Source organism: Mycteria americana, chromosome 2 (assembly GCF_035582795.1).
Source record: "Mycteria americana isolate JAX WOST 10 ecotype Jacksonville Zoo and Gardens chromosome 2, USCA_MyAme_1.0, whole genome shotgun sequence".
In the NCBI taxonomy this organism is placed as follows: domain Eukaryota; kingdom Metazoa; phylum Chordata; class Aves; order Ciconiiformes; family Ciconiidae; genus Mycteria; species Mycteria americana.
In genome coordinates this window covers 92,280,086-92,302,818 of record NC_134366.1, presented here as the reverse complement: position 1 = coordinate 92,302,818, position 22,733 = coordinate 92,280,086, and the positions used below count along the sequence as shown (strand labels likewise).

Genomic DNA, 22,733 nt, shown 5'->3' with positions numbered 1-22,733 from the left:
TAGTGGTTGGCTGGAAGTGTGAAGTAGCTACACAGAAGTGTTATACTGGGAAGAATTTTTTTCTGCTTTTTGGAGTGGCACTTCATTGATTTCAAGTCACTACCATAAGATTTCTACAGTATTACTTCAAGAACCTGATTGTTCTTGAACTCTGTGTACAATGCTATCAAAGGCAATAGTAAAATAAAGAAATTAACTATAGTATTCTGTAAGCTGCGAAACACAGGTCTTCCTAGCCTCACCTCTACGATGAATGGTTAAAAATTTACATAGAAACAGGACTGAAAGACAAATGAAGATGGGATTGTATTCTTACTCTCTTAGCTTGGTCACTATTGGTACACCTTGGATTTGGTCAATACAAAAATATTAGTAATTACAGCTAAGAGAGAATTTACGTAAATCACCACCTTCCAACTAGTGAGGTGATTCCAACATTAGTGGTGATTTATACAACACAGAGCCTAAAAATCAAATTCTGCTAAGCTTTTTAAGTTGGCCTCTGAGCTTGCAATGCTCAGGCAGGAAATAGAATGGTAATGAAGACTCCGGAGAAGGCAATGACAATGAACCATGCTTCAAAACAGGTTGCGAGTAACTCCCGTAACTTAGCAGGGAACAATACGCTTTGGCAGTCAGAAATGATGTGGTAGTACATCAGAGAGGAATACCATGCTTCTCTGACACCTATTTCCTGCTTTTGTACTATGTTCAGGTCATTTTTCAAACACTTTGCATGGGGATTCAACATCAAACAAAAGGCAAAATAAGACACTTTAAAAAAATCTCCCTGACAATGAAAATTACAGACTAATGATCATCATTTTGCCAAAGAATTTTCAAGATGGTAATGAAGCATAGAACAGGAATTAAAACAAACAAACACCAGCCCAGCCAACTCAAAATCCCTTTCAAACTTGGTTGTATTCACGTAAGACTTTATACACACTGGAAACTAAACACTACACAAAGCAGAAAAAAATACTGCTCACTTTTTATTTCAGCTGCGCTAAGATAGGTCATTTCTCAATCTATTTACAAAGTTGACCAATTGATATTTGGTCTCCCAAACTTTCCGACACTGATGTGATTAGAGTACTGTCAGAAGAAGTAGGAATGTTTAGGAAAACTCTGTATTTTAGAAAAGAATGCATTTTCAGACCTAGCAGTTAAGAAACACGAGTGATTGTTCACTGATACCAATTATACTCATGCTAAAACAAAGCTCCTAATGCCCTTTCTATAAAATATAGCAAAACTTAATTGAAAATGGTAAGAGATTATCATAGATACATTATTTCGCTCTGAAATTAGCTAATACTTTTACAATAATCATAATATTGAAGTGAATTTATTAATGAACTAACATGCTCTGAATTGCAGGTGTTTAAGCAAGGAACTCTATCAGTATACTGCCTTACCTTTTATCCTCGAGAATACCAAATCCTTTATTATCTGAAGAACTAGCACTCCAAGTATTATGAGAGAAGTCAGATGATACACCCTCCAAGGGGTCAGTGCAACAAACCTAGAATGTCAAGAAGAAATAAACGTTGAATACTTTTCAACTTACTGGAAGTATACATAAACTGACAGCTGCTATTAGTACTGAAAACAGAGGAAAAAAAATAGATTGATATTACATTAATTGAATTTAGTTTGTCCCCACAACCTTTTCACAGGAAGCAAACACTGAGAGCTCCAAGCAGGACAGTCTCATTTAAAGACGCAATTGTTAAACATACATTGAGTTCGTAGTAGATTTCTGTCCACACTTTTATCCAAGCCCAGAGGAAGTACAGAAAACAAGATATTTTAATTATTGCATAGGACACATTACTTTAAAAATTAATTAGAGTTTTATTAACATAAATTGTCTTGGCATAACAACTTTCTTTTTTATTCACATACAGAAAACGTTACACATTTTATTGTGTTTCCTATAGGATCTACGTTCACACAAGATTTTTATACAAACGATTCTTTCAAATGCAAAGATGAGGTGAAACTGTATTATTCATGGTATAGTACTCAAACTTGTACTCATAATGAGCTTTTGTGAATTTTGTTTTTCATAACATAAAAATTTTAGAACATGTCTAGACAAGTCAAACAGACCTAGACTCAGAACATATGATTTATAATCTCATGCACTGCTGACTTTGCTATCCAGGCGTATTCGGATATTAGCTCTTCTATCTGTTTTACTGACAAATATCTTGACTCACAAAAAAAGTATCTGAAGGTAAAATAATTAAAATTAAATTAAAAAAAAAGGTGAAGTATTTTAATAGCTTGGTTCAAGCACATTAAGTCAGAGATCTGAATACAGATAATGAGCACATTATTATCTTTTTCAACGTAAAAACAAAACCAATTAACTTAAAAAAAAAAAAAGTTGAGGCTAGCCAAAACCAGTAAGAAGCCACTGTCCAAGGCAGTGGGTTAAGTGAGAATACCAACAGAAACAAAATCATACAAAGCTGGAAGGTTTCAAGAAACCTCTCGGATTTGTAAACAGGGCAATCGGCCACCCACGTAGTTGCCGCTGAAGAGTTTTTCTGGAAGAAAGAAGGGGAAAGGAAGTGAAAAGGAGCAGCAAGCGTGGCCACTGGAGGAAGCCAAGAGATACCCTTTGAGGACATTTGGATTTTTAAAAATTGACTTGTAAGTGTTTCTAACAACCTCAGGACAAACTGCAGTTTTGGAAAACTGCTCCAGTATTCCTTGCAATTCTCAAAAAACAGGATTGCATCACAGAAAATGTCCGTGCCACTAGTTTTCACATTTAACACGAACTCATAATGCCCAGTCACCCTGAGCAGACCAGGCTATGATTTCCAATACGACCGGATAAGCTCACTTTGAAAGTCTTTTCTGAATATGAAGGGTTTCTACATCTGTGCAGTTTGAATTATAAGACTACTCTATCAAAAAAAAAAAAAAAAAGTATGAAATCAGTACCTCTGTATAATCTCAGCCAGCTCAAGAAAAGCAATAGAGATGTTTAGGGAAAAATGACTACAAGGTACGCTCTTTCAAAGCTGCCCAAGCATAGCTCATTAAATCAAAACTCCTAACAGCTCTGCATCATGTTGTCCCGCTATTTTTCTTTGTGATTATCTTCACCATTCAACATCCTTCATTCTGTTTCAGGATCAAGTTTAACTGCACCAAATACTTTGCTTAACCTACTTATTTAACTTATTGATAAAGGAGGAGAGGAGAAGATGTGACAGTGTAGAGAAAAACCTAAAGAAGAATTTTTCATACAACTTCTAGGCATCAGAAGTTTGTAACAAATGCAGACCTTTAAGTTATGTGAGCTTAATAACATGCCTATTCTATAGGTTCTTCATGCTGCTTGTGCATTAATGTTTTATAGAATCAAACAGTACGCCCTGACTTACCCACTGCCCTTGGCCTGTCCTCAATGGTTTAAAGAAATACATCAATACTGAAATTTATGTATGTGTGTGTGAATGCGTGTGCATATATACACGCATATTTTACTAGTTGTTAAAGCTAAGATCAGATGTTTACTAAGAAGGTTTAGCCTGTCTTTCAAAGAATATACAGAATATGTTTGACCTACTTTATGCTCACAACTAAACCATACTCCTAGTTTCACTGCAATCACAGCTGTCACCTGCTGTTAAAAACAATTGCACTAATGCAGAAGAGGATTAGCAAACAAGGATTAACAAGGTAGCATCCTCTCTGAAAGATGCTTCCAAGTCATGTCATTCCCCTTTTGCGATACTGCAGTCTTTCTGCTCCATAGCTTTTGGGGAAAAAAAACCCCTGTAATCTAGCTGGAGCAGCTAATGTTGTAGCTAAACAAGGGCTCTTCACTTATTTGGAGAGCTTTGAATTATTCCGACTGGACTTCCCATGCCTACACATTATTAGCTGTCACACTCCTTCCTTCCCTGCTTCAGTACTGTTTATTTACCCTGTGCTGTTTGCGACAAAGACCATCTCTTAGGAATTCATTCACAGCCAGTGTGCGCCAGCCCTCAGGTGCTCCAGTAATACAGATTAGCAAAACTGTTGGCGAGCCATGTCAGACAGACCTATGTCCTTGAAGCCCTTACTGGTTACAAGATCATAAGGTCCCCTTGTAGGTTTTTTCTGCATATGTCTACCATAAACTTACCAAAAATGCTGGGATCCAAAACCCACATACTATGCTAACAGCGTCAGGATTCAAAATTCTTATAGCAATTATCAACATGATGCATAGCAACCAGACTAACAAAAAGTTTCAGTGGTACTTTTGTTTATTATGAGGGGTAAGGGATTTTTCCCCCTTTCTTCTTTTTTAAGGAAAAGAACAGAGTTTACTTAACACACACGCGTATCTGACAAAACTGAAAGGCTCCAGAATGACATCATCATAGACTACCCAAAAATATTTCTGTTTAGTAGAAGAATCAATAGCTATACTTATTCAACAAACTTTTATGCTCTCTTTTTAAGCAATAAACAAAACAGACTGAATTTCAAATGGCTTAATTTCTTCTACAAGTGGTATGGAAGTAACAACCATTACTAGAGACATAAACAAGATTTGTCCCCCCATGAAATTCTGCAGTATTTTGAGAAATACGGGGTTTTTTTCAGAAAGCAAAGGTTAAAACAATGTATAGAATTATGCATTTCACATAATTACTTCAGCAGTTAACAGGGCAGCTTGCATGACAAGAGGGCAAGAGTCTCCGCTGTAGACAGTGTGGGACTGCACAAAAATGGTCATGAGGTGCCACAGGGCTCAGTCCCTAGCACTGGCTGAAATAGATATCCCTGGCACATGGGAGGCCTTCAGTCTGACACAGCTCCAGAGGTAGGATACAGCCATCTGGTTTCCAGGCATGCAAGAAATGCCTCAAGCCTCTCTTGGTAACAAGAGGCTGATGGTAACAGTGACCTCCCCCGTGAAAGATGTGCTCTGGTTGAGGTATAGAGAGAAGAGCTACTGGAGGCAGTAAGCAGGTGACACACCACTACGGAGTATGATCTCCAAAACTGGATTGGGTAAGCAGCTGAGCAACTTGATCTTACTGCACCTACTCTGAGGAGGAGTTCAGACTAGCTGACCTCCTGTTGTCCTTCCAACTTACATTCTTCTACGTAGGAAGCATGTCGGCTTGATGGAGCCAAGCCTGCTACTGAACTCCACTACGGGAGACTGAGAAACCATGATTATAAAAAGAAGTAGGAGAGATACCAACTATTGACTCTTAGGATAATGAAGCAGTGGTTGTCCACAGACATTGTGGAATTTCCATCTTTGAAGGCTGTCAAGACAAAACCCTAAGCAACCTGTTCTGAATTAAGTACTGATCTCTTTTGAGCCGGAGGTTGCACTAGAGGCCTCCCAAGGCCCCTACTGACCCAAACTATATTTCATTCTATGACTATTTTAGCCTATTAAAAGTGGCTGGCAAGTCCTTTTCTATAAGATGCCGAACTTAGAACTTTAAGGCATAACAGTTTCTATTTCTTGGCCTGGTTGTACTGCAGCTAGACTGAAATGATTCTGAACAGCAAAATTAAGAGTCAAAACTTGACTACTTCCACAATAAAAAGTCAGAATTCTTCAACTGTATAATGGTAAACCCTTTCTATTGCAATTTTAAAGTAATACATATATACAATACTAAATACAAGTGTGAGATTTACGGGAAAAAAAGTGAGCACACCATTCTGAAACTCCACTGAGAGCTACCCTACCTGCTCTTCGCATTTGTCACCTTCATTTCTTCCTAGCTACATACAGAGTACAAAATAATTTTCTTAAATTCCATAATGCAACTTCTCTTAGCAAGTTATGCTTCTTTATTTTTAGTGTCACACAAGTAAGTATGTGTTGCCATTAATCTCTATTGCCTATTCAGAAGTTGCTAAATTCAAATGTGACCTTTTCAGTATTTTGGCAACGTCCATACTTTGCTAAAATGTTATGTTTAAGTTCAAGAATCATGCTCTGACTAAAAATAAAAAAATAATATCCTTCTGACAAGCTTCCCACAGCCATGAAGGTCAGATGGAAAGAAAAGATGGGACAACAAACGCAGCTGAAATCCCAATGGCAAAAGCAAGAGTGTACATAGTAGAAGAGCAACACATTAAAACTAATGATTAGGCCTAATTTGGTTAAAGAGCTCCTTTACTTACTCCTGGAGGTGATATTATCTAGTATCACATCACCTAAAAATAGAAAAGTACCCTAAGGCACCTTGTGGTTCTTGTCTTTTCTCCAACCCTTTACAGTATGGGATGGTCATATGTCAATACTGGCAAGATATGTTAACTAACACAACAAATCATCCTCTGGATCTGTTGCATCAAGAAGTAGCCACCTCCCAGTGCAGAGCTCCTGGGACAATTAACTGCACAAACCTGATCATACAGAGTCATTCAAGTGGTGCAAGCCAGCTAAGAAATTTCAGAGGCAAACACTGTCACACAATACTGCAGTCTGTAAACATAATGAACTCTTACAGGGCATGGCAAAAGCTATTTTTAATTGTACCTGTGAGATACAGGGAAGGCATGGACCTACTAAATTGCTTTAGAAGTTAAATATATCAATTTGACGATACAAGCCTCATTTCAGCTGTGAAGGTATATTTTTTACAATACATTCTAAAATTATGAATGACTTGCACTTTGTAAACATAAACCATAAGAAAATATTTCATCAAGAATTAAACAATTTAGATTATCAGCAGCCAGAGCTACTTATTTCTGGAAAGCCTTAGTAGGTACACTTCTAATAACCATCTATCCTTAGATGAATTCCAGAAATAACCACACAAATACATAAAAACTGTGAATAACACAGACATGAACATGGAGCTTTGCTTCACCACCAGCTATTACGACACATTTATTGGCTGCATGAGTGATCTGCGGACTTTAGTTCAGTGCTCAACAAGCACGTATTTACATCTTAAAACCAGAGCCCAAACTCTTCAGAGTACTTTTGTGGTGTTTTAAATAGCATAGGTTGGTATATACTTGTTTCCTCATTAAACGCTAAGGTAAAAATCCACTGAACACCTTCCAGCCATAGTTTTCCATAGAACCAGTCTTGTTCCATAAGACATGGCTATGATGCACCACCGAACAAAAGTGAGAACTGTCCACAGCTCCAGATGAGGTACCTGTATGCAAGCGTGGGCTGTGACATAAACCAGCTAGAGAATGGCTCTCACCTGTACAGATCAAATATTTCTAGAGCATTTTGAGAATGCTCAACTGCCGACAAGGGATATTCTGATTTTTTTATCTGCTAATTTGAAAGGTATGTCTTCTCCTGCTGATGTCATACAGACAGATGTCTACAGTGATGGCATAAGGAAATATGGAAAGATTCCAGATAAGGAAAAAATGTGGTCATAACTGTTTCCTGGTGGTAACTGTTTCCTGCTTGGAGCTGAATGTAGCCCATTCTTCCATGCTTACTGCTGGAGTGACCAGCACCGGTTTGGTTGCAACAAATCCTGATGCCTGTCTCAAGCAAGAGGTCTGGGGAAGGGGAGCAGTGTTAGTTTTCTTCTAAATACAGCATGAAATGCACTTCCTGAAGAACATTGCTGAAATACACTGCAAAGGCAGTATCAGTAAGCTTGTGCTCTTACTGATCACTGGCTCATTTTGTTTGCCCTCTTTTGAATCAAGAAGCAATAATATATATTAAATTCAACTATATTTTATTTAAAGGCAATTTAACACTTTGACTCTCCTAATTGAAAAAACATCCCAAAGCAGGTTTGCAAAACCTGCTTTTTACATCTATTAAACATGTGACTTTACAACTTATGTGACTTGCTCTTAGATGTAAATTATTTTCATATTAAACTTCTGTAAATATCAAAATGCAGTATCTATAAATATTAAAATCCAAACGCTCAAGGATTCAACACTTTTGAAATCCAAAACTCAATAATCCAGTATTTTTCCTGTTGTTCCTTTAGTACGTCTTGGTGTGAGCCAAAGTATTTAGATACTTGTTCAAGAATTACAGTGCAAAAATCCTTTGCCCATCCCTGCACAGAAAGTGTAAATACTCACTTAAGGCAGAACAAGTTATGCATGCTTTTTTGGTAGAATCTATTTATAGAATATAATTTGGTAGAATCTTATTATATGGTATTTAACTGTCAATCTGCATGTCTGAAAGATACACAAAACTGTGGTCCAGCAGATTCCCTACTGCAGAAAGGGAACTATATTACCTGTAACAAAATCTATTTGCGTATGTGCTGTCAAAAATTTTGGAATGAGCAAAGACTTTATAAAGTCTGTCTAACAAACCTCCTCACACATACAAAAAGCATAATTTGTTGAATAAAATAATTTCAAAAAACATTTACTCTACATCTTATGTTAATCCAGGTTTAAAATAGGCACACCACCACTTCGGGTGCCTAGCAGCTTGAACTCAAATAGCTGTATATCTGTTTAGCTGAAAACACATCAAATAATGTAATAGAATGCTTCTTAAAATATGTACATTAAAAAATGTTTAAAATTACTTCTAATTTAGTGGAGAAAAGTGTAAGCTTCTGTACATATAAATTAGGAAGAAACACCTTTTTCACTTAAAGTTTTTTCTAAGTAAGAATGCCATCCAAGAACTTCGATATCTAAGATTTTTAATAAAATACTTCAACCAGAATACAATTAAGAACTGGAAAGCAGTTGATTTGTGACTTATGTGCCAACCAGCAATGAGCTTTCCATTGGATAGCGCCTAGAAGACTAAAAATTCTACCATTAAGTAGATACAAATAAAAAACCAGAACAGGCATGATTATTACTCTAAAACTTGCAGCATTGTCTTTTATTCTTTCTTTGTTAAGACAAAGACAATTCACTCATCAACCTTTTATTCAAGAGGCTTATTCGTCAGGTTTTATTCAAAAGATTAGGATCGTATTTGTTCAGCCAGAAAGCACACATCAAATCAAACCTGGACAGCTGTTTTTTAGAAAACCTTCCAGAACTTATTAGGAATACAGATTTTAGAACAATAAATAAATCTCTTGTCATAAGAAACAGACTCCCACAAACTTAAACTACTATTACTTTGACAGCCACCTGTAGAAGACATTTTAAACCTATAAATAAGTCTAAATAAAAATGAAAATAGTACAATTCTCTGAACAAAAATATTAGAAAAATCTTTAAAATGCTTTGCATTTAAACACCAAAGAGAAATTTGCTTATAAGATGGTAAATTTGGAAGTATATTGGTGGTCTGGGAAATAGGATCAAGTCAATAATAAAATGTTGCATTGCAAAATTATCTCACACTGTTTGCAAGGAAACCTCTTGGGGAATGCAGTAGTTAGAATCATGTTTCAACATCGGTGGCTTGTGGATCAGATTTTCTGTAACCTATTGCCTTCAGATAGGCATATAAAATAAAAAATTGAGAAGGAGGAAGTTTAAATTACCTAAATGACATACCTTCTGAGTCTACCGTGACATCAAATGCTACTGTTACATCAGTGACAACAGGGGATGATACTTCCATGGAAGTTAAAATTATTTTGAATTAAACACATAACAAATAACTTGGCTTCCTTTATTTTTGCAGAAACACGCCCAGATGACCTTAATTAACCTGTACTCTGGCAAAGTACAGAAGAACTCTTAATCCCATTTTCTCATACAGTAGCAGCAGTTTGATGTTAAACAATCCACCTCTACCATGCTGCCCTAAATCTCCTTTTCTTTAATGCTCTCATTAGTCCTGTAACATCTACCACGGAGCACAGCATATCCCCCTAAAACTTCCATTGTTCTCAAAAGTCTGCTTACTATTTGAAAGGTCTCATTATTTTGAGTTAATACATGAAGAAACTATCGTTCCTCTCTTAAGACAACTGTTTTAGAAGCAGAATTTGTAAGTTTTAGCAAGACAGAATAAACTCAAGGCATGCTGCAATTCGTCTATTCTCCTTTGTTCAGGATTTCCATCTTCCGCAAAGTCCGCATCCTGGATTTGGTCCTAAATTGTTCAGTAATGCTCACTTTCCCTCAGTTTCTCAATTATCCCATTTGATTTCTTTCCTGATTGATCCTGTTTTCATCTTACTGGTTGAAAAATGCTGTAAACTGTCCAGGTTTTTATGTAACACTGCCTGGCTCTTAAACAATGTCAATTTTCATTCCTGTAAGCCAGCCTCTCAGCCAAAACTATGCAAACTGTCACTAAAAAGCTGTTGAGATAATGGCTTTAAAATTTTTGCTAACTAAATTAAATGAATTTAACTTTCTGTTCCACTCTTCTACCTCCAAAGCCTTCAAAAGTTTTAATAATTCGTATTGGAAAAGTGAATATACGCTTAAAACTGCCTGAATGAAAACAAGTAGACCCTAAAATTAGATCTCAACTTATGTTGCCATTGGAATTTTAGCTTTACTGGAGAAAGCATATTTTGGAATATCTCCTTCTAGGGGGGGAAAAAAAAACCCAAACCACAAACATTTTTTTAAGCTTGCAGAACAAACAGCAAATTACTGTACTGTAGCTGCGTGTAATAAAATAATCACAATACCAATAAGTTACAAAAGCTTGGTAAAGGGCAGCAAATTAAGTAAATTAAGACTATCAGACTAGAAGAAACAAACTAGCACTCATGTAAGAAACCCATTCATGTGGATGCACAGTGAATTTCAAAACTGCCTATGCCAGAATTTTTTTCTGCTCTTCTCTGATAATGAATGTGTCATAATTACAAGAGAAATACATCAATACATAACCTATTCTACTACCTTCATTTAAGAGATAAGAGATAGAAACTCTTATTAGGGTTTGAGGCAGGATTACAATCTATATTAAACTATTCACTTGTGTGTTATCCTGATACTTTGGATTTTGGGAAAGTAATCCCAAAATGACTGAAAAGATAGCTCTAAGATTACCTATATAACAAAGATAGCTGAAGACTGAAATTTCCCAAATTCAAAACTACATTTAGCATCTGGTTGCTATAAGAAGAAAAACATTTTGTCACAGAAACATATAGCACGTTCTCCTGACTTGGGAGATATTACAAATTTAAGATGGTGATCTGAAGGCCAACATACTACAAACTGGCCTCAAAACATCAATACCCCTTCTTACTCCAACTCACTTAATTTTCATGCATTTTTCTTTATGTTTTGATTTCACAGATTTCTTTTATTCCAATTCTCACTTAATTTAGTTTGGTAATCTCTCTCCTGTCCACCGCCACCGATGAACTTCCCACATATATTCTAAATGAAAGCAAGTATTTTGAACCAAATATTTTCTTCCTAATGATTTAACTTTGGGCAGAATTAATTATTTCTGTATTAATTTTGCTTGGTATGCTCTCAGATTTGAGTGTGGTTTTGAGAAAGCTAAAGTCTGAGAGGGGAAAAAAAGGATTCTGAAACAGCTGAATTACTGTGTAAGCTGAATTAAAGCAATAGGGAACAAAACATTTATATATTGCAATTTGCAATTTAAATAAATGGACTCATCAAAAATTTGGAGTTGTTTTAAGTAAAATTAAAAGCTAAATTTACATAGCAAATACAATCTATACAGAGTTTCTGTGAATTTCTTATTAATGACATCTGGTGGCATGCTGGTAATGAGGAGTGGTTTGGATGGATAAAAGCCACATGATCCTTGTACAAGGACGAGGTGAGTCATCCTTAAAGGAGGGACCACACAAACTGCTGGAGGAAAACAACCACCAACCTCACAACCCCCAGGCAGTACTGCTACACTGACTGAAAAACACTAGTGATCACCACACCAGCCTTCTAGGAATAATATCACTAGCATAAGAAGAACACCTAATACAGACAAGACCAAGAAGAGAGTAACATTTTGTAAGCAGTGAACTTCCTAAGGTTCAGGATGCCAAGTTCACTAAGATGTCCTGCTCGACTGAGAAGTTCCCCAAGGACTCCATTTCCAGTGGTACCCACAGTCAACGTTGATAGTAGGCAGAAAGTTACAGTCCCCTTTCTCAAACACTCAGAACATAATGACATAGCCATACCAAACATATATAGAGTTACAAACAGCTATACACGTGCCTGCTGCATGTCTAATAGGTCAGCTTCTTTCTCAAAACAAAGAATTATATTGGGTTTGCATGGCAAGGTTTTGGTAGCGGGAGGGCTACAGGGGCGGCTTCTGTGAGAAGCTTCCCCTGTGTCCTATAAAAGTTGATGCCAGCCAGCTCCAAGACGGACCCGCTGAGCCCATCAGCGATGGTGGTAGCACCTCTGTGATAACAAATTTAAGGGGGGGGGGGGGAGAACTGTGCAACACCAGCAGCAGTCAGAAGAGAGGAGTGAGAATATGTGAGAGAAACAACTCTGCAGACACCAAGGCCAGTGAAGGGGGAGGAGGTGCTCCAGGTGCCAGAGCAGAGATTCCCCTGCAGCCCATGGTGAAGACCATGGTGAGGCAGGCTGTTCCCCTGCAGCCCATGGAGGTTAACGGTGGAGCAGATATCCACCTGCAGCCCATAGAGGACCCCATGCTGGAGCAGGGGGATGCCCAAAGGAGACTGTGACCCTGTGGAGAACCCGTGCTGGAGCAGGCTCCTGGCGGGACCTGTGAACCCATGGAAAGAGGAGCCCACGCTGGAGCAGGTTTGCTGGCAGGACTTGTGACCCTGTGGGGGACCCACGCTGGAGCAGTCTGTTCCTGAAGGACTGCACCTCTGGAGGAGGACCCATGCTGGAGTAGTTCGTGAAGAACTGCAGTCCGTGGGAAGGACTCACGTTGGAGAAGTTCGTGGAGGACTGTCTCCTGTGGGAGGGACCCCATGCTGGAGCAGGGGAAGACTGTGAGGAGTCCTCCCTGAGGAGGAAGGAGCAGCAGAGACAACGTGTGATGAACTGACCGCAACCTCCATTCCCCATCCCCTGTGCAGCTCTGGGGGAGGAGGTAGAGAAATTGGGAGTGAAGTTGAGCCCGGGGAGAAGGGGGGTGGGGGGAAGGTGTTTTAAGATTTAGTTTTTATTTCTCATTATTCTACTCTGATTTGGTTGGTAATAAATTAAATTAATTTTCCCCAATTCAAGTCTGTTTTGCCTGTGACGGTAATTGGTGAGGCATCTCTCCCTGTCCTTATCTTGACCCACGAGCCGTTCGTTGTATTCTCTTCCCTGTCCAGCTGAGGAGGGGAGTGATAGAGTGGCTTTGGTGGGCACCTGGCATCCAGACAGGGTCAACCCACCACAAGAATAAAAATCCAGATGCAGGCATACACTGTGTATGCACACTGCTCCAAATGTGCAGAAACCTTGCTTTATAGGCAAGCTATCCATCAGGATGTAGTAGTGACAACATTTACAGTTTGTGTGCAAATACCTGAAAGAAATGCTTAGCCCAGTACTATTTTCTTACATCAAAAGAATAAATTAATGAATGAAAAGTACTTTGAGATCTCTCCATAGTAAGCATTATCATTGCCAAGAAGAGATTTCAAGTAAGAAACACTTTAATAACAAATCTTAAAGTGAATTGGATACTTAAAACCAAAACCTAACACTTCAATAACAAAACTTAAAGCAAATTGGATACTTTAAACAAAACACAGCAAACCTCTAAACCCTGAATGTGTTTTTGTTAGTAACATTTAAAAAGCAATTAGATTTTATATCGGGAATAACTTTCCTACCACAGCCTCTACCTGATGCAATGCACGTGGCCAGTTCAGATACAATAAATATTGTTTCCTCTCTTGATTAATTAATTCTCCCATACAAAAAAAAAAAAAATTCATTAGGTCTGAGACAAACAAAACAAAACAAAAAAAATCTGAGTATGTGGTGACAAAAGACACTAATTTAAATGGTAAATTTGGCCAGCATACCTGTCTAAATCAAGGAATGATACTTGTCTTTTACACAGTTGGTCAGTTAATTTGTTCATCCAGTACAATAACAACATATAACGTTGTTAACAACAGACCTGCAGTAACATACAAATTAGTGTATCAGAAAGCATACAAAAATCCTCAAAGAAAAATCTGGATTTGGGCTAGCAATGAGAACAGCAAACAGGGTAACACAATGAGTTCGTTCCACAAGGAGACAGAAACAGAGAAAAGATCTATTACATCTTAGTCTTTCCACTGCCTCTCTTCCCAAGGAACCCCATGGAAATCAGTCATTTGGGCAACTGGTGAATAGATGCAACTGGTGCATCTAAGGATGACCTTGCAGACATTAATGTATTATGTTTGAAACATATATCTGCAAATATAAAACATATATTTGAAACAAGTATCTGCAAACTACAAAAGACATATAACAGCACAGAATTACTAAAAATAAACTTGTCCCCTGACCTCATAGAAATATTTAAGATGACAGATTGGGAGAACAAAAATTAAAAGCTGCCACTATCCCCCCTACCCCATACACACATGAAATAATAATTAGGCTAGAATGCTAGCTTAAAATCTGGGATTAACTGTTAATATTTGTCTAAGATTAAACCTAAGATTAAAAACTATCAGTCAGCAGCCTAACACTTAGAATACCTGGACTAAACTTCTGGCACCAGCACAGAGTTTCTCTGCTCTTGGGCAAATCACTCACTTTTTCAGTACTATGCATGTAAAATAGGAAAAAAATATCTTATTTTCCTCATGTGACATTTTCCTTTTGACTTCAGTCTGTAAGCTATCTACAGTGGAAAAGTAGAATCCATATCACATTTCAGATTATTAGGTGCTAAATAGTATATATTTAACCTTTGTTCATTTTAAAGACTTTCAATTGGGGTCATTGGAACGGGGGGGCTTAAAGCTATTCATGGTGAATAAATAACGGAAGTGGTAAGTTACAAATGCTTTTTCAATAACCAGATTTCTTTTTACTTTAACTGCCAGCCTTGTTTCATTCATTTTTGAGGAAAATTGTATGAAATGTTAGTTCACTAAATATGCCAGTATGTATCAGGTCAGCTTTTGCAGGGTCTGAACTTTAGTGCAGCCTTTATGTTAGAAATCCAAGGAAACTGAAAGATGGTACAGTACTGCCTAGTCTGAGAAGGTCCTGAAGTCATGATCAAGAACTAGTTGCTTTAAGCCTTGTTAAAGAGTCCACGATGATTTGTTAGGAATATTCAAAAAATGAAGGAAAATAGAATGAAATTAATTTAGTAAATTTCTTGTACCTACAATTATTTCAGTACTAAACATCAAAAATGCATTTATATACAGTACCATGGTTAAAAGATTTTGAGTGGGAAAGAGATTGCAATCAACTATATTAAAAAAAAAAAAAGATTTTACAACAGGACATCAGAGAAATAGTTGATCCTCAGCAGCTCCTACTGCAACAGTTTACACATGAAGTGTTTTGAATGGCATACATACAAGAACTAAACTAACTGTGAGGGAAAACACAGTCCCACCAAAATTAAAGGTAGGGGAGGAAGGAACTATCACTACTCTTCCAACATTTGGAAAACTAAAATTCAACTTCACCTCCCTTTCCTCCCTCTTCCACCAACACTATTGCCGATACAGTGAGAGCAGTCCCCCACGCAGCAATACAGACTGCTCAACTTTGAGAAGTACTGAGATTAGAGGCCCACACACTAGGAGTGCAACTACCTCCGCATGGGGATAGGGATACTTGCAGGCACACGACGAAGAAAGATGAGGCACATGAAGCAGCAACTAGGAAATGTGTCTTCAACCTAGGCTCTGGCCAGCACAGAGCCCTGTTAGGAGAGAATTCACAGGCAGCAGGGGTGAACTCCCAGTCCTGAATCAGTAGCGACTGGCTGAGTCATCACAAACCAGGCTGACCAGCTGGATCTCAAACGAGAAAAAGGAGAAGCAGCAAAGACACTGCACTGCAAATGCTCACAATGCCAACACCAAAGCAGGGAAATATGAAACTAGATTTAAACGACTGTTTCATTTTCAAAGTGTCAGACTTCATAGGTTTAATAACAAGATCTTTCCTGATGTTCTTCAGTCTCAAACCACAGAAGTTTACTGGCTGTCATACCTGCTCCTACATATTTCCTAGTTTGTCTCCACCTCTCAAATCTCCCTGGCACCAGGACAGCAAGCTATCCTGACTTTTGCCATTCTGACTCATCTTGACAGTAAGAAAGTAGAGTGAACTACAAATTTTGATAAAATAACTTCAAATACTGGTCACATAACAAGTTGCCAGTAAGACTACCAAAGGAGATTTTCTATAGGCATTATGTAACAGAATCACAGAATCATATAGGTTGGAAAAGACCTTTAAGATCATCGAGTCCAACCATAAACCTAACACTGCCAAAACCACCACTACACCATGTCCCTAAGCACCTCATCCAAACGTCCTTTAAATACCTCCAGGGATGGCGACTCAACCACTTCCCTGGTCAGCCTGTTCCAATGCTTGAAAACCCTCTCGGTGAAGAAAAATTTCCTAATATCCAGTCTAAACCTCCCCTGGCGCAACTTGAGGCCATTTCCTCTTGTCCTATCACTTGTTACCTGGGAGAAGAGACTGACCCCCACCTCTCTACAACCTCCTTTCAGGTAGTTGTAGAGAGCGATAAGGTCTCCCCTCAGCCTCCTTTTCTCCAGGCTAAACAGTCCCAGCTCCCTCAGCCGCTCCTCATAAGACTTCTGCTCCAGACCCTTCACCAGCTTCGTTGCCCTTCTCTGCACACGCTCCAGCACCTCAATATCCCTCTTGTAGTGGGGGGCCCAAAACTGAACACAGTATTCGAGGTGCGGCCTCACCAGTGCTGAGTACAGGGGCACGATCACTTCCCTAGTCCTGCTGGCCATGCTATTTTTGATACAAGCCAGGATGCCATTGGCTTTCTTGGCCGCCTGGGCACACTGCTGGCTCATATTCAGGCGGCTGTCAACAAACACCCCCAGGTCCTTCTCTGCCAGGCAGCTTTCCAGCCACTCTTCCCCAAGCCTGTAGCGTTGCATGGGGTTGCTGTGGCCCAAGTGCAGGACCTTGCACTTGGCCTTGTTAAACCTCATACAATTGACCTCAGCCCATCGATCCAGCCTGTCCAGGTCCCTCAATGCATGCACTATATACCTTGCTTATGATCAAAGTTGGACGGAAGAATAGCAAACAGGTTGCCCAGCAGCTACTAGTCCTTGAGACACAGAAATGTATTCTGTCACATGCTGTCCTTGAAAATTATCAGAGCCATGTCGCAAAGAAACATAAAGCATTATGACCCTTCCAAATCGCTGAAAGAACAGATGATCTCTGAAGTATGCAGCAAATGAGAGCAAAACCATGTAACTTTCTCAATGAAAGGATTTACCAAGGATAGCTAACAGCAAGATGGATAACAAAAGTCAACCTAAATTAGACATCACACGCTGCTCCTGGGATTAAAGAGGATAAAATAATTTTGAAAATATTTGCACAGAGAGATTTTCTTGTGCAACACAAAGCTTCAGAAAGTTCTCTTTCCATGACTTGGGTCTCATGTTTAAACATCATACTGTTAGGGTTACAGAGAACTAAGGGGAGTTTGCAATTAATGCACCTCTTGGCCTGTTTGCCTCTCATTTGCTTAACAGGAAAGGAGGCAGTTCTAGCCACAGGAGGGGAAACACAACTCAGTCTTAGTCTCGACAGTATTATTAGACAGAGCCCTAACACATAGATTGCTCTACACGAGCAAGCAGGCATACAGCAGCATTTTAGGAGATCAGAAAATGAAAAATGTAGGCATGGCCAGAATCTAAGATCAGGGGAAAGTCCTGAAGATGTTTCACATAGAAAGACACGTTTTTCCTACAGAAATAAACAGAAGACTTGTTACAAACACAACAATGAACACATGCCTATGTTAACTTCTGGGGTTTATGCAACTAAACTGTATCTGACTAGAAAAAGCTTAGTCAAAAAAGAGAACTGGTGCACTGCAGTAACGTTCCCACTGTCCCCACTCCACAAAGCCTCCACTAACTAGGCCACCAATTTGGAAAAGCACGCACACCCAAAATGAACCCCGAAGTAATGGGCCATGGCAGCAGGGCAGCGCTAACTACAGGCTCGAGGCCTGATTTCACGAGGTTTCAAAACTCTGCACAGAAACGCAGGCCCATAGCTCATCTCAACTGCAAGAACTGCAACTTCTCAGCGGGGCGTACCGCAGCCGCTCAGGTCAGCTTTGACCCGAGGCTCCTCGCTACTGAATGAAATAGGGGGGAAGGGGAGGCAGAAAGCAGACCCAGGGGGTGAAAGAACCCCAGGAGGCAGACGCAGACAACGTACGGGCCATACCCTGCCCCAGGGCGGCTGCCGGATGGCGCAGGTGAAGAGGAAAGCAAGGCGTTCCCCGTGGAAGACGGGGGAAGGGGACTTGGTCGGCTCCCCTCAAAGGGCGCCCGGGGGACGGATCGGGGAAGGGGGGCGCGAGGCAAACGCTCCTCCCGGGGGACGAAGGAAGCGCGGGGCGGGGGCGCGGAGGCGGGCGGGGCAGGGGCTTTCCTCTCCCGGGGGGGGGCGGTCCCGACCGCGGCCCCGGCCCCGGCCCCCACCCCGGCCAGGCTCGCTCACCAGAAGAGCAGGTTGGCGCAGACGAAGCCGCCCAGGCTGTGGAGGGGCCGCTCCCAGCTCAGCGCCGCCGCGATGCAGCAGCCCACCGCCAGCCCCGTCTCCCCCAGCAGCGCCGGCGTCGCGGCCGCCCCGGCCCCGCCTGACGCTTCCGCCGGCTCCGCATCCCCGGCTGCCGCCGCGCCTCGCTCCTCGAGGGCCTCCGGCCGCTCCCGCCCGCCGCCGCGCTCCCCGCCCGCCTCCGGCCCGCGGGGCTGCGCGGGCGCCGCGCTCGCCATGGCTCGGTAGCGGCCGCCGGGCTGCCGCTCGGGCGGGCGCAGCTGGGCCGGGCCGGGCCGGGCCGGGCCGGGCTGGCGGGAGGCGGGGCAGGGGCGCGGCCCCGGCCGGGCAGCGCCAGGGGCGGGGCCCGGAGCGCAGCCGTTACCCCCCGCGCCCCACCCACCCACCGGCGCCGGTGACGTCACCGCAAACGGGGGGGAGCCGCCCTCCAGGCAGGTGTCACGAGGGGTTGCGCGTGCGCGTGACAGGTGCCGGGGGCGGTGCCTCCTGGGGGAGGGGCGAGAGGCGGGGCGTGGTGAGCGGCGGTGGCGTTGACAGCTGGTGGTGTGCGCGCGGGAGGGCGGTGTGCTGGGCCGCATGCCCGTTGCCCGGCCGTTAGGGCCTGGCCGTTAGGGCCCGGCCGCGCGTCCCCAGCGGGCGCTCCGGCTGCTGCCGCCTCCTCTCCGCGGCTACTGTCTCCCGCTGCTGTTCCGTCTGTACCGGAGGCAGGTGCTCCAAGCTGCCCGCGTCTCCTGGTGAGCGGAGGGCTCGCCGGTGTTTGCCCGGGTTGCAGAAGTGCCCAGGTACAAATGTTGAGGGTTTTGGTTCCCTGCTGGGGAAAGCTGGAGAACCAGTTGCCTTCTCGATTCAGGAAATGATGTGATGGTTGATTCTATGGAACCTGCCAGAAGGTGTTATTACTGAGACTCCTTCTTCATCTCCTCCTCCTGTATATCCCACAGCCAAGCAATGATCTCCAAAATCCCCCCCAAAATGGAAGTAAATTGTTGTCACAGTGCTGGGAACTTCATCTGAGACTGTGAAGGAGGCTGCAGGAGTTTAGTGGCTGCCATCTGCATCTCAAGTATCCAAGAAACTTACTTGAAAAGCTGTACCCTGTTGTCCTGTCATCTGCACTACTAAATATCTGGCCGGCCTCAGGCTCCAGATGGAAGCTTGACACAATCTTTAAGGAGATGATGTGCATCATGGCTAATGTGATTATTGGGGAGCTGAACTCTGGAGAGCGTGCCTGGTGAGAAACGTCACTCGAGCATCTGTTGCTGAACAGGAACAGCCAAAAATTGGAATCCAAGAACATATCTCTCAGTGTAAACTGCATAAAATGAAATAACTTTTATTGCAAGAGCAAAGTAACAAAAATAGAAGAGGAATTTTGGATTGGGAGTTAAGATCTGTTTCTAGCTTAATTGTGTACCACCTGTTAGCTCAATTCCCACCCTCCCCCTGGAACAGGAGTCGTACTCACTTCAAGGTCAACATGCCTTTTTTTCTCTGAGGAAAAAGACGACAAAAATAAGATCACAAAATTAATTAAGTTGCACCATTAACTGTGGGTTGCAAATCTGCTGTGTATTTTGACCAGATGACCTTGGGAAGAAGTTATGTTACTTCTCTGATTCCACATACTCTGTGTAGTATATGAATTGTACCTGAGAGGAAATATACAGAACATTACTCTACATAAGCAATTAAAATTTTTCTAGAAGACATTTTAGTTTTATGTTAATTTATTATACTACTATGCTTGCACCTCTAAGAACCTGGGGCCCGGCAGACCTGCCTGAATAATTAGCCCAGCTAAAAAGTGATTGATTAGGTGTTGTCTATGAGGGTCTCAGACAGCAAAAGGAAAGAGACAGGCTCCCCAAGTAACCCAAAACGTGGATGGGAAAGAAAGGCTCTGGGAAGCAGTTGCAGCAAGGCTGGAGAAACACCTTGTTGTTTTGCTTCAGTTTTACACTGATGGATAAACCTTGGCCCTAAAAAGACTTGGTCAAAACAGGGTTTCCTTCCCATGCTGGAAAATCGGCAGCTGTCTCAGATGTGTGCAAGCAGCTGCTTGCAGTTACTGAGCACTCCTGGTGTCGCTTGAGCACCTGATGCCTCTCTCGGGTGTGTGCAGTGGTTGCCTGCAGATGCCGATTCCTTGGTTTGGGGAGTGGGAGCAGAGGGAATCTTATCAGTCTGTGGGAGTAAAATTGGGTTTTCTTACAAGGAAAAAGAGGTAGGGAGAGGAGCACAAATAGGGGAGTTTCTCCTGTCCTTACCCTTTTTTCAGGCCATTGTAGGGTGCTGTGTTATCTATGCCAAGCTGCTGTTCTAGTGAACGCTGTCCGTAACTTGCCAAAACCATCACCAGCTTAGCCAGCGGCAGCCTGCTTTCCCTTGCTAGCATTCAGTTATTTCAGTAATGTGGGCTGTCCTATCCAGCATCTAAGTCTAGCTAACTCCAAGCAGTTACTAGATAAGCCTGGAAAGAAGTCAGGTGTTCCTTATGCACTTTTAAAGTGACCATGGGATAGTTAGCCCCAGAAAACACACTGGGGTTAAAGTGTTTAAATTTGGGTTTAACGAATATTAGGTCTTGATTTGTACTGAGCTTGTGAAATGGGGATAATGGCAATATAATCCTACGGCCCTAAGGATTAAAACCATGGCAAGTTTTAGGTGATCTGCCCTTACCAATATTCCACTTTTTTTTTTAAGCATTGGAGTATGATTGTATGCCCCGCCTCCAACTTATACTCTATGCTGTACTCCATTCAGGCACAGGAGTTCAAGAATCCTCCCTGCCCTCAGAAAAGGGGGATGGAATCTGGGAGGGGAGGATGAGGTGGGGTTTCAGTGGGCAGGGTAGACTGTAGATGTGGGAACTTTTTCTGATTTTGACTAACCTTGCATCCATTCTAGATTACTGGCCTTTGCCACTATTCTATTCTATATTCATCGTGGTATTCATCTATTCTATACCATGAATAGAAATTAGTGAAAAGTTCTTCCAGAACAGGTTTTGTAATTTAGTTAATGGAAAAAATGCTTCACATATTGATGGACGCCAGCTCTTCTTTTTCACTATTGATAGTTACAGGGCTGGGTTTATATGAGTGAGCTTACTGAAGGCAGTCTGGTATAGACATCAGTGTGAGAGAAGAGGTGGATCATGCATTCCCAGCCATTGACAGTTTAGATGTCTTTTTCAGAAAAAAATAGTAGTAAATATGATCTCTGGCTTTGATCTTTCTGTATTTTGATGTTTTGCCTGCCAGGGTTTAAAGGTTTGTGTGCAGTTTGTGAATTTGAGCTGGGAAAAGCTAGGACTGGCACCCAGTGCACAGTTGCATGTGTGAGCTGTAATGCACAGAATTAGGTTAGGGACTGCAGTTCTGGGGTCAGGGACTACAATGTAAATGATGGATGAAAACTGAGGAGAAAGCTTTCTAAATGGTTGCATCAAAGGATATTACAAATATCAAAACATTCTAATGCTTCTGAAATATGTTTGAAAATTCTGATGTCAGCATAGAGTAACATTGTTGAATTCAGTTGAGGATTCCAGCTCAAAATGGCATGATTTTTCTTTTTTTTTTTTAAACTTGTTTTCCATTTGCTTCATTTAATCACAGAATCATGGAATAAGTTAATTTGGAAGGAATGTCTGGAAGACATTTGGTCTGACCTTTCTCCCCACATACACACTCAAAGCACCTTGGTAGTTGGCTATGACAGGTTGCTCTGTGTCCTGCCCAGCTTAGTTGTGAACATCTCTGAGGACTGGAGATTCTACAGCACGCTCTGGGCAACCTGTTCCAACATTTGACCATGTTCATTGTGGAGAATATTTTCTTATTATCCATTAAAAATTTGTTGTTCTGCAAGTTTTGCCCATTTCCTCTAATTTGTTTGGTCTGCACCTCATTGCGGAGGACTCTGGCCCTGTCTGCTCTATAACCACACATTAGGTACTTAGCAAGTAGATCCCCATTAAGCTTTCGTCCTCCAGAGTGAGCGAAGCCAGCTCTCTCAGCCTCTCCTACGTCACATGCTGTATGCCACTGATCTTCCAGGGGCCCTCTGGACTCCTTCCGGGATGTCAG

At 41.4% G+C, this 22,733-nt stretch overlaps 1 protein-coding gene across 3 annotated transcripts in view; it reads right to left on the bottom strand.

Moving 5' to 3' along the window:
* The window catches only part of RETREG1 (reticulophagy regulator 1), a 71,975-nt gene extending 53,106 nt beyond the window's left edge, over positions 1-18,869 (bottom strand). For all 3 annotated transcript variants that reach the window (XM_075494004.1, XM_075494005.1, XM_075494006.1), the window contains exons 1-2: positions 18,580-18,869; positions 1,422-1,528 (exon numbers count right to left, since the gene is read on the bottom strand). In XM_075494004.1, coding sequence (XP_075350119.1) covers positions 1,422-1,528; positions 18,580-18,854 — 382 coding nt within the window. In that variant the 5' untranslated portion in view covers positions 18,855-18,869. The remainder of the gene's footprint in view (positions 1-1,421; positions 1,529-18,579) is intronic.
* Between the last annotated feature and the right edge of the window lie 3,864 nt (positions 18,870-22,733).